Source organism: Otolemur garnettii, unplaced genomic scaffold (assembly GCF_000181295.1).
Source record: "Otolemur garnettii isolate 467f Iridium unplaced genomic scaffold, OtoGar3 scaffold00014, whole genome shotgun sequence".
NCBI lineage: Eukaryota > Metazoa > Chordata > Mammalia > Primates > Galagidae > Otolemur > Otolemur garnettii.
The window spans coordinates 15,668,402-15,681,895 of record NW_003852409.1 but is presented as its reverse complement, the minus strand read 5'-3'; the positions used below and the strand labels follow the sequence as shown (position 1 = coordinate 15,681,895).

The 13,494-nt window shown below is 36.7% G+C and overlaps 1 protein-coding gene across 1 annotated transcript in view; it reads left to right on the top strand.

Annotated features, from left to right (window-relative positions):
- Nucleotides 1–13,494, top strand: part of PTBP3 (polypyrimidine tract binding protein 3) — a 114,101-nt gene that overhangs the window by 67,731 nt on the left and 32,876 nt on the right. Inside the window, exons 7-8 of the mRNA XM_023510561.1 lie at nt 4,762–4,872; nt 6,340–6,514. Of these exons, the coding sequence (XP_023366329.1) occupies nt 4,762–4,872; nt 6,340–6,514 (286 nt within the window). The remainder of the gene's footprint in view (nt 1–4,761; nt 4,873–6,339; nt 6,515–13,494) is intronic.

Below are 13,494 nucleotides of genomic sequence, written 5' to 3'. Positions count from 1 at the left end.
AAAAAAAAAAAAAAATCTTTTTACTTTTTTAATAACTGAGCGTGAAAATGAACAAAACACAGAATATAATGAAAAGCCCAGCTAGTAGTAAGTAGTTGTATTTAAAAGTTTATTTCCCCTTACATTTGAGTATTTTTAATTTAAAATTTAAAAATTCTGAAGAGGAAGTGTTTCTGTACTGCATTGGTTCCACAACAAAACTTATATTTGAAAACAACACTAAATTTTGATGTGTCCATGGTTTCTAGGCAGTAAGCTTAGCCAGGGTCATAGAGTCTTGTCCTGTTGTTCCATTCGTCATTTTCTAATCACTGTAACAGTCCTCCAAGAGCTCAAGATGTCCTTCAGATGAATGAATTCTGGAAGTCCTCAGTAGCAATTGTTGGTAGGACTGTGTCTGTCAGGGTAGCACTTTTGTTAATAACTCTCTTTCCCCAGTGCTAAACCAGCTCCTTCCTAAGAGCCCCACATGCAGATTTCTCTCCCATCTCTTCACCCTCATTACCTAAACCTCTTCTGCTTATTTGATGCCTGTGTTTCTGACACACTTTCTCTTTTCCTACCTTCCCTATTCCTCAGTTTTGTCCTTTCCTTAGTTCCTTTTTGTCTTGTATTTCTTAGGCCCAGAACAATCATTCCTAGGTAGTCACTTGGATGAATCTACTTATTCAATTCTCAGTTCAAATGTTACCTCCTAAGGGAATCTTAATCCAATTACATTAGCCAAGCCCTCTTCCCTGGCACTTTATCCCATTAATAAAGAGGTTTTATAGCATAATGGCTAAGGAAACCAGGGTTTGGACCTAGTTTGAATCCTGGTCTTAGCACCTTAACTGTCTTTATAACCTTGGACAGTAAACATACTCCTTGTTTTTTATTTAATTTTTATTATGAATATGAAGATGGTATCTGTTTTATACTTTGATGTGTGCATTATTTGAATTAATACTTTTAAGGTACTTAGAATGATGCCTGGTATATGTCAAATGTTCACCAAATGTTCTAATTATTGAATATTAGTAAATTGTAATGTAAGAAACTTGTCCTTGGTCTTGTAGTCTTGTGGAGAAGATAATAATTTCATAAGTAATGGTATAAAATATGATGAATGTTGTGATTGAAGAATATACAAAAATATGAAGTTAGTTGTACCTGTCTAATTACTTTGGTTAATTATTATCTGATTATCTCATTATGTCTTTTGCTGAAAAGTTGGTACTACTTCAGCTGGTTTAAAAGATACAGAGAAGTTAGTGTTCTTCCTTTAGTTTATAGTAAGAGGATTGAGAATGATAGAGATGGGAGGGGTACGAGGGAAATTGGAGAAGGTCTTTCCAATATGGTGACATGTGACCAAACGATGTGAGGATATGAGTTATGTGTGCACGTGGAAGAGTAGTGATCCAGTCAGAAAGAATAGTAAGTGCGGGGTCCCTAAGGTGGAACTGTGCTTTTGTATGTTCGCTAATCAGAAAGAAGGCCAAAGTCACTGCAGTGTGAGAATGTAGTGGGAATGCCATGGTGATAGCAGCAGAGCAGGGTTAGTAACCACATGATGCACAGCTTGGCTAATTTTTTATACCGGGTAAGATGGGAAATGATTAGAGAATTTAGAGTGGAGCAGTAAGATACATTATTTATGTTTTAACAGAATCACTTGTTGCTGTGTTAAGAATAAACTGTAGGGATAAGTGAAGGCTCTTATATCCCAGTTCAGATGAGAGGTAGTGGGGGTATTGGAAGTAGAAGTGATGATTATGGACTTGTTTGTTTTAGAGGCAGGTCTTGCTAGGTTGCTCAGGCTGGCCTTGAATTCCTGGGCCTAAACCATCCTCCCACCTCAGCCTCCCAAGAAACCGGAATTATTTTTTAGATTAATATGAGGATACAAATGATTAGATTATAGTGTTTGTGTTTATTAGGTAAGGTCCTTGTTGTAATTGTGCCCCTCACCCAGGAGATGTGCTACATACCCTTATGTTGTGCCTATTAGGTAAGAGCACACCAAATTCTTTCCCTCCTCCCCCTTTCCCTCAACCTGAATTAAAATGAATTTTTCTCTTGTGTGGGTGTGTATTAGTTTGTGTACTAGCTTCATATTCATATTGAATACATTGGATACTTTTCCATTCTTGTGATACTTTACTAAAGAGAATGAATGTTCTCTAGCTATATCTAGGTAATACAAAAGATGCAAAGTCTCCATTTTTTATGGCTGACTAGTATATTTCAGGGTATACATATGCCACAGTTTATAGCTGGGACTATTTTTAATTGTATCGTTCAGTGGCTTAAGTACACTTGCAGTGTTTTTCAGCCATCACCAAATATTATTCTCCAGAATTTATTTCATCTTCCCAAAGTGAAATTTTCATTGAATAATAATTCCCCATTGCTCCCTCCTCCTATCTTTTGTATAGCCACCACTCTACTTTATGTCTTTAGAATTTGACTCTAGTTTCCTCATAGATGGAAGTATTTGTCTTTTTTATTTTTTGTCATATAGTATTTGTCTTTTTGTTTTTTTTTTCAGTTTTTGGCCAGGGCCAGGTTTGAACCCACCATCTCTGGTGTATGGGGCCAGCGCCCTACTCCTTGAGCCACAGGCACTGCCTGTATCTGTCCTTTTGTGACTGTTATATTTTACTTGACATGATGTCTTAAAGATTCATCCATGTTGTAGCACACGGATCAGAATTGTCTTCCTTTGGGTTATAGGTGGCTCACACCTATAATCCTAGCACTCTGGGAGGCTGAGGTGGGAGGATTCCTTGAGTTCAGGAGTTTGAGACCAGCCTGAATAAGAACAAGACCCCCCCATCTCAACTAAAAATAGGAAAAAAAGAAAGGAAAAACAACCACCTGGGCAGGGTCACAGGTTCCCATAGTCCTAGCTATTCAAGAGGCTGAGGCAAGTGGATCATCTGAGCCCAAGAATCTGAGGTTGCTGTGAGCTATGATGATGACATGGCACTCTACCCAGGTGACAGATTGAGACTGTCTTGGGGGGGGGGAACAAAAGAAAAAGAATTTCCTTCCTTTGTGAGGCATTCCATTGTCTATATACCGTCTTTTGTTTATTTTTCATTGATGAATGCTTGGATTGCTTCCTCCTTTTAGCTGTTGTAAATAATGCTGCTGTGAACATGGGTCCAGGTATCTCTTTGAGTCCTTCTTTCCAGGTCTTTGAGTATATATCTACATACCCAGAAGGGTAATTGCTGGGTTACATAGTAATTCTATTTTTATTTTTAAGAGATAGGATCTTCCTATGTTGCCCAAGCTGATCTCCAACTTTTGGGCTCAAGAAGTCCTCCTGACTCAGCCTCCCAAATAGCTAGGTTTACAGGCATGAGCCACTACACCCAGCATATTTTAATTTTTTGAGGAAAAAAATTGCACAGAGGCTACAGCATCCCATCAACAGTATACAAGGATTCCATTTTCACTACCTCTTCTCCAACACTTGTTATTTTGCTTTCTTTTTTGATAATAGCTATCTTAGTAGATGTAAAGTGATATCTCATATAGTTTTGATTTGCATTTCTGTAGTAATTAGTGATGTTGAGCATTGTTTGGCCATTTGATTATCTTCTTTGGAAAAATACTTGTTCACATCCTTGCCTATTTTTAAATCTTACTGTTTTTGTGGTTGAGTTGTAGGAGATCTTTATATATTCTAGATATTAACCCCTTATCAGAGCTATCATTTGCAAATACTGTGTCCCATTTTGTGGATTGCCTTTCATTCTGTTGGTTGTGTCCTTTGATACACAAAGGTTTTTAATTTTGAGGTAGTCCATTTTATTTTGTTTTTTCTTTTGTTACCTGTGCTTTAGGATATTCTTGAGTGTTCTTTCTGAATATTTAAAAGCAGGACCAATTACCTATTAATTACACTTACACATAGTGCATAATAACAGCAAAATCTTCATCATCATGGAGAATACTTTATATTCTCGGAAGGAGGACAAGTTTCTGCTCATTAAGATCCAAATGTAAAATAGAATGACAGGAGAACAAAATGTATTGTTTTATGTTCTTTGTGTAGTCTTTCAGAAATGAGTCACTAGTAGCAGTAGCCATGAACCTTTGTGGTGCAGAGGTGCATTGGTAACTAGGGATCTGTCAGGAAGATTTGCCCTCCCTCTCTGTTCTGAGGCCTTCCTGGACCACTCTAGAACTGTCCCCTCTTGCACTCTGTTCACTCTCATCCCTGTATTTCTTTTTATTCTTGGCACTTTTTTATGAACAGACATTATGACATTTGATTGCTTTTTCGTTTAAGGTCTGTCTTTATAAGGGACTTTGTCTGTTGTCCACTGCTGACTTCCCAGTGCTTCCGACAATGCCCTGTAAATATTTGAGTTAATAAAGCAACCTCTAGTTAAACATCTTCTACTTTCTGTCAACAGAAATCTTAAGAAGTAGATGCTTGTTCCACTTTCATTCGTTTGCTTTGTAACACCACTATCCCACACCATACAACTTTTGTTGTAGCCCTTATTTTAGTATCGTGCCATTTATACAGGATGTAAAACAGGATAAGTATTGGAGGGCTTATTGTGTGCCAGGCACTGTTCCAAGACAGGCACAGGTACATTAACATCTTAGGGTTGATTTAAGTCATTTTGGTACCAACAGTTTCAAAGAGAAAATTACTTTCATTTAAAAATGGGATTCATGAACCAAGTTGTATTTATAAAGATACATTAGTTTAATATTTTTCTTAGATTTAACCTTATATGAACTTTTCCCCAGATATTTTCTAAATTTGGCACAGTCTTGAAGATTATCACCTTTACAAAGAATAATCAGTTTCAAGCCTTGCTTCAGTATGCTGACCCAGTGAATGCACATTATGCCAAAATGGTAATTATGATCTTTTTCATTCTTTAATTGTCAATCATTGACTTCATTGATAGCTGAAAGAAGCCACATGTCTTTCTCAAACAGTTTACTGGTTTTTAAAATTGTGATAAAATATATACAGCCTAGTATTTACCTTATTAATCATTTTTAAGTGCAGCGTTTCCTGTGTTCTTTTTTCTGAGCTAAAAATTATTGCTTCTTTCTTTGTATGAAATAGTTTCAAATCTCCTCATATCTTAGACCTCTGAGACTCAGTCCAGTTTGTCATATTTAAGGTCTAGAGTTTTGCATCGTATTCCTGATACGATCTGATTAATAATGATCTGATTAATAAAGTTGAATTACCTTTACCCTTGTACCTTTATTTACTTCTGTTAAATCAGCCAAAGATTGATTTTTGCAACCATAATCAGTGTTCATTCCTGTTGAGCTGTCAGTTGGTGAAGATGCTAAATCTCAGGAATTATGCTGCTGTCAATTCATGTTGTCTTTTTTTAAGTACACAAATACTGGAATTTTTTGGCAAGATACAAAACTTCACTTTCACTTTGGTTATATTAGACATATTATTGAGATCTACCCCTAACCCTAATTTTATCTTGTACCGGTGTCTGAATCATTTCTAATTTCTGTTCAAAGATAGGGACTAACTTTTATGATACTTTTTGTACCACACAGTGTCTGGCACTTGATTGGGAATATAGCTGTTCCTATACCCTCTATCCACATACATAGATTATTTTGTACCTTTTGACAGCATATTTATCAATGACTTATTGTAAATCAGAGTGTTTTTTTCTACATATTTGTTTGTTTTATTTTGTGGTTTGGTTTCTGGTATCTGTTTTTATAAATTCAAGCACTTGTGGAAGTCATAGTCGGCCATCATCCTTTGGTAAATTTTTATTCTTTCAAAGGTAGGGATTACTGATCTTTGGTTACAACTGACTTCAAATTTCTGTCAGCTTATTATTCCAAATATTATAAAAATAAATTTACAATTTAAAAGAAAATGGTAGATAATATTTTACATATTGTAGCTCTGATAAGTACCATTTTACAGGCTTTGTTTCATCCTAACCTATGTAAACTTATATTAAAATGAATTATGATGAAATGTAAAATTAAAATATCTTTAAACATTTGCCATAGGCAAAATAATCATGATAGCAGCTAATATTTTATAATATCCAATCATTTTCCAAGCTTTTGCATTTCTTTTCTCATTTGACATTACTGTAGTCAATATAGACGTTATTAATCATATTTTACAGATGAAAACTGAGACTTGGAGATTTTCTTTTTCTCCCTTAAACTTTGTAAACAGAATCACAAACCCAAATCTTTGGCTGTTAGTCTTGTGCTCTCTGCTTTGTACCTGAATGCTACTCTGTGTCAACATAGAGGCTACCTGATTTATCAGTGTTGTTGTCTTGCCAAAACCAGTCCCTTTCTTACATGCTTTAGGCTCTGGATGGCCAGAATATCTATAATGCATGCTGCACTCTGCGTATTGACTTCTCCAAGCTCACCAGCCTTAATGTGAAATATAATAATGATAAAAGCAGAGACTTCACTCGCTTAGACCTTCCTACTGGTGATGGCCAGCCATCCCTTGAACCCCCTATGGCTGCTGCTTTTGGTGAGTAGTTCCTTTTTGGGTCACAAAACAAGTTTTCCAGAGTTATAAGTTTAAGTTAACTATGTACTAATCTATATCAGTTCACCTTTCCTTCTTGAGTTCTCTTGTGATATCTAAAAGAAAGCAAGAATCATGGAACAAAGTATGTCCATTAATTAAATCTTAGTGTTAGGAATATTAGTTGTCAAATCAGTGGATATCTGAAATTGAGTTACAAATTTATTTTCTAACATCATCATTACTCTTTTTTTTTGAGACAGAGCCTCAAGCTGTCCCCCTGGGTAGAGTGCTGTGGCATCACAGCTCACAGCAACCTCCAACTCTTGGGCTCAAGCGAGTCTCCTGCCTCCGCCTCCCAAGTAGCTGGGACCACAGGCGCCCGCCGCAAGGCCTGGCTATTTTTTTGTTGCAGCCATCATTGTTGTTTGGCAGGCCCGGGCTGGATTCAAACCCGCCACCATAGGTGTATGTGGCTGGCGCCATAGCCACTTGAGCCACAGGCACCGAGCCATCATTACTCTTTCTAGGTTACACAACCGTTTGCTTCAAATTAATAGTCTTACATATTAACATTGATTTAAACATGCTAGTTTATAGCCAACAGAATTTTGTCATATATGCTCTTGAGAAAAATACTTTTCCTGTTTTTAAGCAGTGATATTTTAAATCAAGAGCTTAAACTAATGGTATGTTTTTCCTTGAATAAAGAAAGTTTACTTTGTTTTTTTCAACTTTGAAACTTTTGTATCTTAAGTTTGTATAAAGTTGCACTTTGGGTACATAAAAATATAGCTTTCTGTTTCTGCAAGTGTTACTTTTAAGAGCTTCTTTCTTTTATTTAAAGCAAACCTTTACATAAAGGAAAAGCAGTGGATATCCCAGTGTGAATTTGTTATTAGGTTAATATATGCTACTCTATAGTTGTGGTTTATTATTTAAATAAAGTATTAAGTTTTATTACTCTTTGTGATTGGTATGATACCATAGAAGAAACTAATTGAGACTTTAAGTAGTATATCATGGATTGGCTTTCACAGATGAGAAAATTAAAGAACTGAAATAACAAATGGTTGTCCAAAATTTTCTAGAAAATAGTTCATAGTCTACTGTAGAATGAAATCTTTTTCATTATTTATAATTTAAAAGTCAAGTGAATATTCAGTTTATGTTCCTAATAGTGTTAACATTTCTTTTTTGGTCTCTTTGACCAAATTTTTATGTTTGGGGTTTTTTGTTTTGTTTTGTTTTTTGGGTTTTTTTTTTTTTTAAGTGTTTTAGATAGGATTTTGCTTTGTTGCCTGGGCTAGAGTGCATTGGTGACATCATCGCTCACTGTAACCTCAAACTCTGGGCTCAGGATATCTGCCTGCCTTGGCCTCTCTAGTAGCTGGAACTATGGGAGCATACTACTATGCTCAGATCATTTTTCTGTTTCTTTAATATTTGTAGAGATAGGATGTGTCTATGTTACTCAGGCTGGTCTCAAATTTCTGGGCTTAAGCAATCCTCCCATCTTAGTCTCCCAAAGTGCTAGGATTATAGGCATGAACCACCATACCTGGTCAAAAATGTTTATGTTTTATATCCATTATCAGCACCTAACTTAATTATGTCTGAATTGGCAGAGTCATAGGTCTTTGTCATTACCATTTTAATAATAGGTGATAGGAGTTGGATGAAATTCAGGTTTACTAAAACTTAGCTATCAAATGCAGAATTGCACTTATTTCAGTAATTAAATACTTACTTTTGGTATAATTAATGTTCTGCATTGTGGGAGAAAGACATTTTTAACTGTAGTTAAGCTTGATTTCTAAGTATAAAGTATCAGAATATTCATTTTTCATTGTATTATTAATAAATCCTTAGTCATTGCAAAATATTGTCTACATCCTATGATAAGTGATTGATGAGACAGAAAACAATATGCTTTATGTAGAATATCATGGATTGGCTTTCACAGATGAGAAAAGTTTCTCTATTCTGCCTAATATTTGACACAATTCTCTTCTCTTTTCTTCCTTCCTCCTCCTTTGTCGCCTGGGCTAGAGAGCAGTAGTATCCTTCTAGCTTCCTGCAACCTCAATCTCCTGACCTCAAGCTATCCTCCCACCTCTGTTCCCAAAGTGCTGGGATTACAGGCAGGAGCCACTGTGCCCAACCCTCCCTTCTTTTTTCTCTTGGCTTCTGAAACACCACACTCTGCATACTATCTTCTTAACTTATTAGCTGTTCTTTTGCTTTTAAAGGCTGCCCTTTGTAGTTTCTAGGGTTGAATCATAAGCACTCTGCCCCCTCTTTTTAGTGATATTTATTATATCTATAGAAAATCTTATAAAACATGTATATATATATTTTTTTCTTTTTTTTTTTTGCAGTTTTTGGCCAGGGCCAGGTTTGAACCTGTCACCTCCGGTATATAGGGCTGGTGCCCTACTCCTTTGAGCTACAGGCACCACCCAAGTAAATATATTTTTTAACACCTATATCATTACCACCCAGATTGAGAAACAAAATATTTACACATATTTGAAGAAGCACTTGTGATAGGAAGGGGAAAATTCCCTTTTTCCTGGAAAGTTCTCTGAAAAATCAACTCATAAAATGGATAATAACCCAGTGTCCCAACAGGGTTCAGAAATTTATTTACCCTCCTTTTAGAAGAGAGGAGGAGATGAGAAACCTAGGTGTTTATGGGATCAGAACCAATCAGTGGTTACCAGGGAGGGTAAATAGATACTTGGGAGAATAAAGGGATGGAGAGAAACAGATTGACTTGTAAATTAACCTGAGAGACAAGATTTTTTTTTATTTGTTCTGCTTTTTGAGACAAGGACTCACTCTGTTGTCCAGGCCAGAGTGCCATGGCATCAGCCTAGTTCACAGTAACCTCAAACTGATGAGGTCAAGTGATCCTCCTGAATCAGTATCCTGAGTAGCTGGGACTGTAGGTGGCTGCCTAGCTAATGTTTGGTAAAGATGATCTTGCACTGCTTAGTCTGGTCTTGAACTCCTGAGCTCAAGTGATCCTCCTGCCTCGACCTCCCAGAATGCTAGGATTATAGGCATGAGTCACTGCTCCCATCCAAGACAGGTATTATATTTAAAATTATTTGGACCATTTCTTGTTGTATTCTTGATTTTTTTTCCTGTACTATGTTGAGATAACAGGGGGAGAAGGGAAATCAAGTATTCTTTTTGATGAATCTGACTGGTTTATGGACGTGAGGGAAAATCTCTTCCAAAGTCTCTTGATGTTTAAGGCCATTAAGTCAAAAACTTTTTGTATCAAGGAGTCATATTTTGGGGTAGTATTTCCTGAGTTCCTTCACATTCTCTCTACCCCTCTTCATTAATTTTTCCACTCTTAAAGATTCTATTTAAGAATCCCAAAGTTCATGATGATTATTCTCTTGCTTTTCTGTTTTCCTGATTTCTGTTTGTTTTTGTTTTTGTTTTTGTTTTGAGACAGAGTCTCAAGCTGTCCCCCTGGGTAGAGTGCTATGGCATCACAGCTCACAGCAACCTCCAACTCCTGGGCTCAAGCGAGTCTCCTGCCTCAGCCTCCCAAGTAGCTGGGACCACAGGCGCCCGCCACAACACCCGGCTATTTTTTGGTTGCAGCCATTATTTTTGTTTGGCGGGCCCAGGTTGGATTTGAACCCGCCACCTTAGGTGTATGTGGCTGGCGCCTTAGCCGCTTGAGCCACAGCACCGAGCCATTTTGTTTTTGTTTTTTAAGCTAGTCATTGTTTATCCCTAAACACAACTTTAAATTTTTTCACCTATATTTAGAAATTTATATAAATGAATCATGGTATTTTTCCTTTGTGACTTTATTTCTTCTGTATTAGTCTTTTGTGATTCATCCATATTCATATATGTGGTTGTCACTCATTCTCAGTATGATAAAGCCTATAATATATCATTTGATGAGTATACCATAGTTTATCCATTGTACTGTTGACAGACATTGGGTTGGTTTTAGTTCAAAGCTATTATGAATAATGCTACTATGAACGTCTTTGTATGTGTCTCCTGGACAACAATTTTTTCTGGGACGCGTACATAGGAAAGGAATTGTGGGGTCACAGATGATAGGTTGGAAAACTCACTAGGTGGTACTCCATGTGGGACCAGGAAAGAATTTCCTTAAACCAAGATTAGGATATAAAAGTACAAGTTTATTTTATCTTTCAAAGAAAAAGTATAAGAGAAAGAGTGAGAGAGGGAAAGCGCACAGGGAAAGAAAAGAGAGCAGGGCGATGGTGTGGCATCCCTAAGAAAGGAAAAGGAAGAATGCTGCTAAGTTTTGAAGACAGAAATTGGGGTGAGGGGACTGCTAGCAAGAGAAAGAAACTAGTCAGAGGGAAAGATTGATTTTAGTCCTTATCGAAGAAACTGAGTTAATAATTTTCCTGTTATTTCACTATAAAGACCAGCCTTCCTTACAACAGAGTCTATATTTCTTTGGTTTTATTACATGAAGCCATTTTGTTTTAAAAGTGATTGTACCAGCGTATAACTGCATCTTGTGATGTTTTAATTCTTATTCTGCTGTACAGAGACATGTAATGGCATGATAGGATTGTAGTTTTCATTTACATTTTCCTGAGTACTAATGACGTCGAATATATTTTCCATCCTCTATTAGGAATTTTGTGTTCAACTCTTCTGTTTTTGTGTTTGTTTTCTCATTTTTTTCTAACTTGTTCATAGGAGTTCTTTGTCTCAGATATAGGTCAATTGTTTGTTTTATGTGTTACAAATACTTTCTCCCAGTTTTGGCTTGTTGGTTTATTCTTTTTATGATATTTTTAGGTATTCATTTATTATTTCCTTTACATTAGTGCTTTTTTGTGCCTTATTTAAGAACTATTTCATTATCTTGAGGTCATGAAGGTATCTGGTCATACTCTAAAGCTTACAGTACTTTAGTAATTTCATTTTGAGCTAATTTAAACTGTAAGAATAGTACAAAGCACCCCGTTATATCCATCATTTTGTTTCCTCAATGATTATCATCAGACTGCATTGACTTTATCATCTCCCACGTTGTGTATGTGTGTATGTACCATGTATAATACATACAGATATCTACATCCATGTGGTTATTTATTTTTCCCCATCCTTGAACCATTTGAGAGTACATTTAAATTGCAGGTATTGATGCCCTTTTACTTCTAAATAATTATTGCATATTTATTGAGAATAAGGACATTATTATTAAATGCAGTTATATTATTAAAATTCAGACATTAACATCTACATTAGGGTGTGAGGTGGTAGACATGGGTTTGAGAAAAAGATTCCTCTATACAAAGATTAATATAGAAAGAAAAAGTTTATTTTACTTTTTTCAGATGGGAAACAGGGCCAACACAACAAAAGAGAGGAGGATAGCGTGGGCAAAGAGAAGTGGGTACTCCGGCTTTGTATTTAGGGATAAGAAGGTTTATGGCTGTAGCCAAATTAACATGGTACTGCTGCTCCCCTGTGCTCCTTTTTCTTAGCAGCAGACTGATAACAGAAGCAGCTGTAGGATGTCAGAGTTTAAGAGTTGGCTTCCTTGTCTTTCCTTGGAGACAGGCTTTATAGCAGAGTTGTGACTCTGTCCTTGTGGTATGACTGAGGCCTGAAGTTCACACCCCTGCTGTTCCTGTGGGACTCTGTAAAAAGCATATTCTCAAAAGCAATTTTATTTATTTATTTATACCAGTCTCACTTTGTGGCCCTTGGTAGAGTACTGTGGCATCATAGCTCACAACAACCTCCAACTCTTGGGCTTAAGCAATGCTTTTGCCTTAGCTTCCCAAGTAGTTATGACTACAGGCACCCGCCACAACACCTAGCTTTTTTTTTTTTTTTTTTTTTTGTAGAGACGGAGTCTCACTCTGGCTCAGGCTGGTCTTGAACCTCTGAGCTCGGGGCACCCCACCCGCTTTGGCCTCCCAGAGTACTAGGATTAGAGGCATGAGCCACTATGTCCAGCCTCTCAAAAGCAATTTTAAAACAGAAAGATTTACATCTCTTTTTTGCCTTCCCATTTTTTTCCCAGAAGTTGTGCAAATCAGAACTCCTGCATGGTGCCTGTTAGCAAAAGAATTCTTGATCTTTAACTGTTACTGGGGAAGTTTGGGGATTTTGTGAGAAGCTGCCCTTTGAATCTGCACAGTACTATCATCTAATCCATAGACCTTTTTTTAATTTTCACAATTGTGAAAATAAAATCTTTTATAATAGCAATGATCCAAACTAGTATCAGGCTGATTTATTTGTCATATCTCTTAAGAGTTCTTTAATTCGATCATTTCCTTATTCTGTTTTTTTATGCCTATTGCTCTTTTGAAGAGATCAGGGAAGTTATTTTGTAGAATATCCTTCTATGTAAACAACTGATTTTCCCTTATCAGTATGCATTTTGAGGCAAAAATACTGTGGAAATTATTAGAGTATGTCTTCCTCAGTTCATTAATAGCCTTCCCCACCTTTTTGGCTCTAGAGACCAATTTTATGTAAAGCAATATTTCCATGGAAGTGGGGAGATGGGATAGGAGGTGAAGTTTAGGCCGTGATGCTGTTCAGCCCACTTCTTAACAGACCACAGACTGGTATCGGCCCACAGTCTAGTAGTAGGAGACACATAATGTCATTTGATCCTATTTCTGGTAGTATTAAGTTTGATCACTTACTAAGAAGGTTTTTGCAGGTTTCTTTTGTATAAAGTTACTACTTTTAGCAGTGCATGGTGGCTTACTCCTAGAATCTTAGTACTTTGGGAAGAAGAGGTAGGGGAATTGCTTCAGTCCAGGAGTTTGAGACAGCCAGAGCAAGACCGAAACCCAGTCTCTACTGAAAATGGAAAAACTAGCCAGGTGTTGTGACGAGCACTTGTAGTCCCAGCTACTCAGGATCCTGGCAAAAAGATTGCTTGAGCCCAAGAGTTTGAGGTTGCTGTGAGCTATGACACTATGGAACTC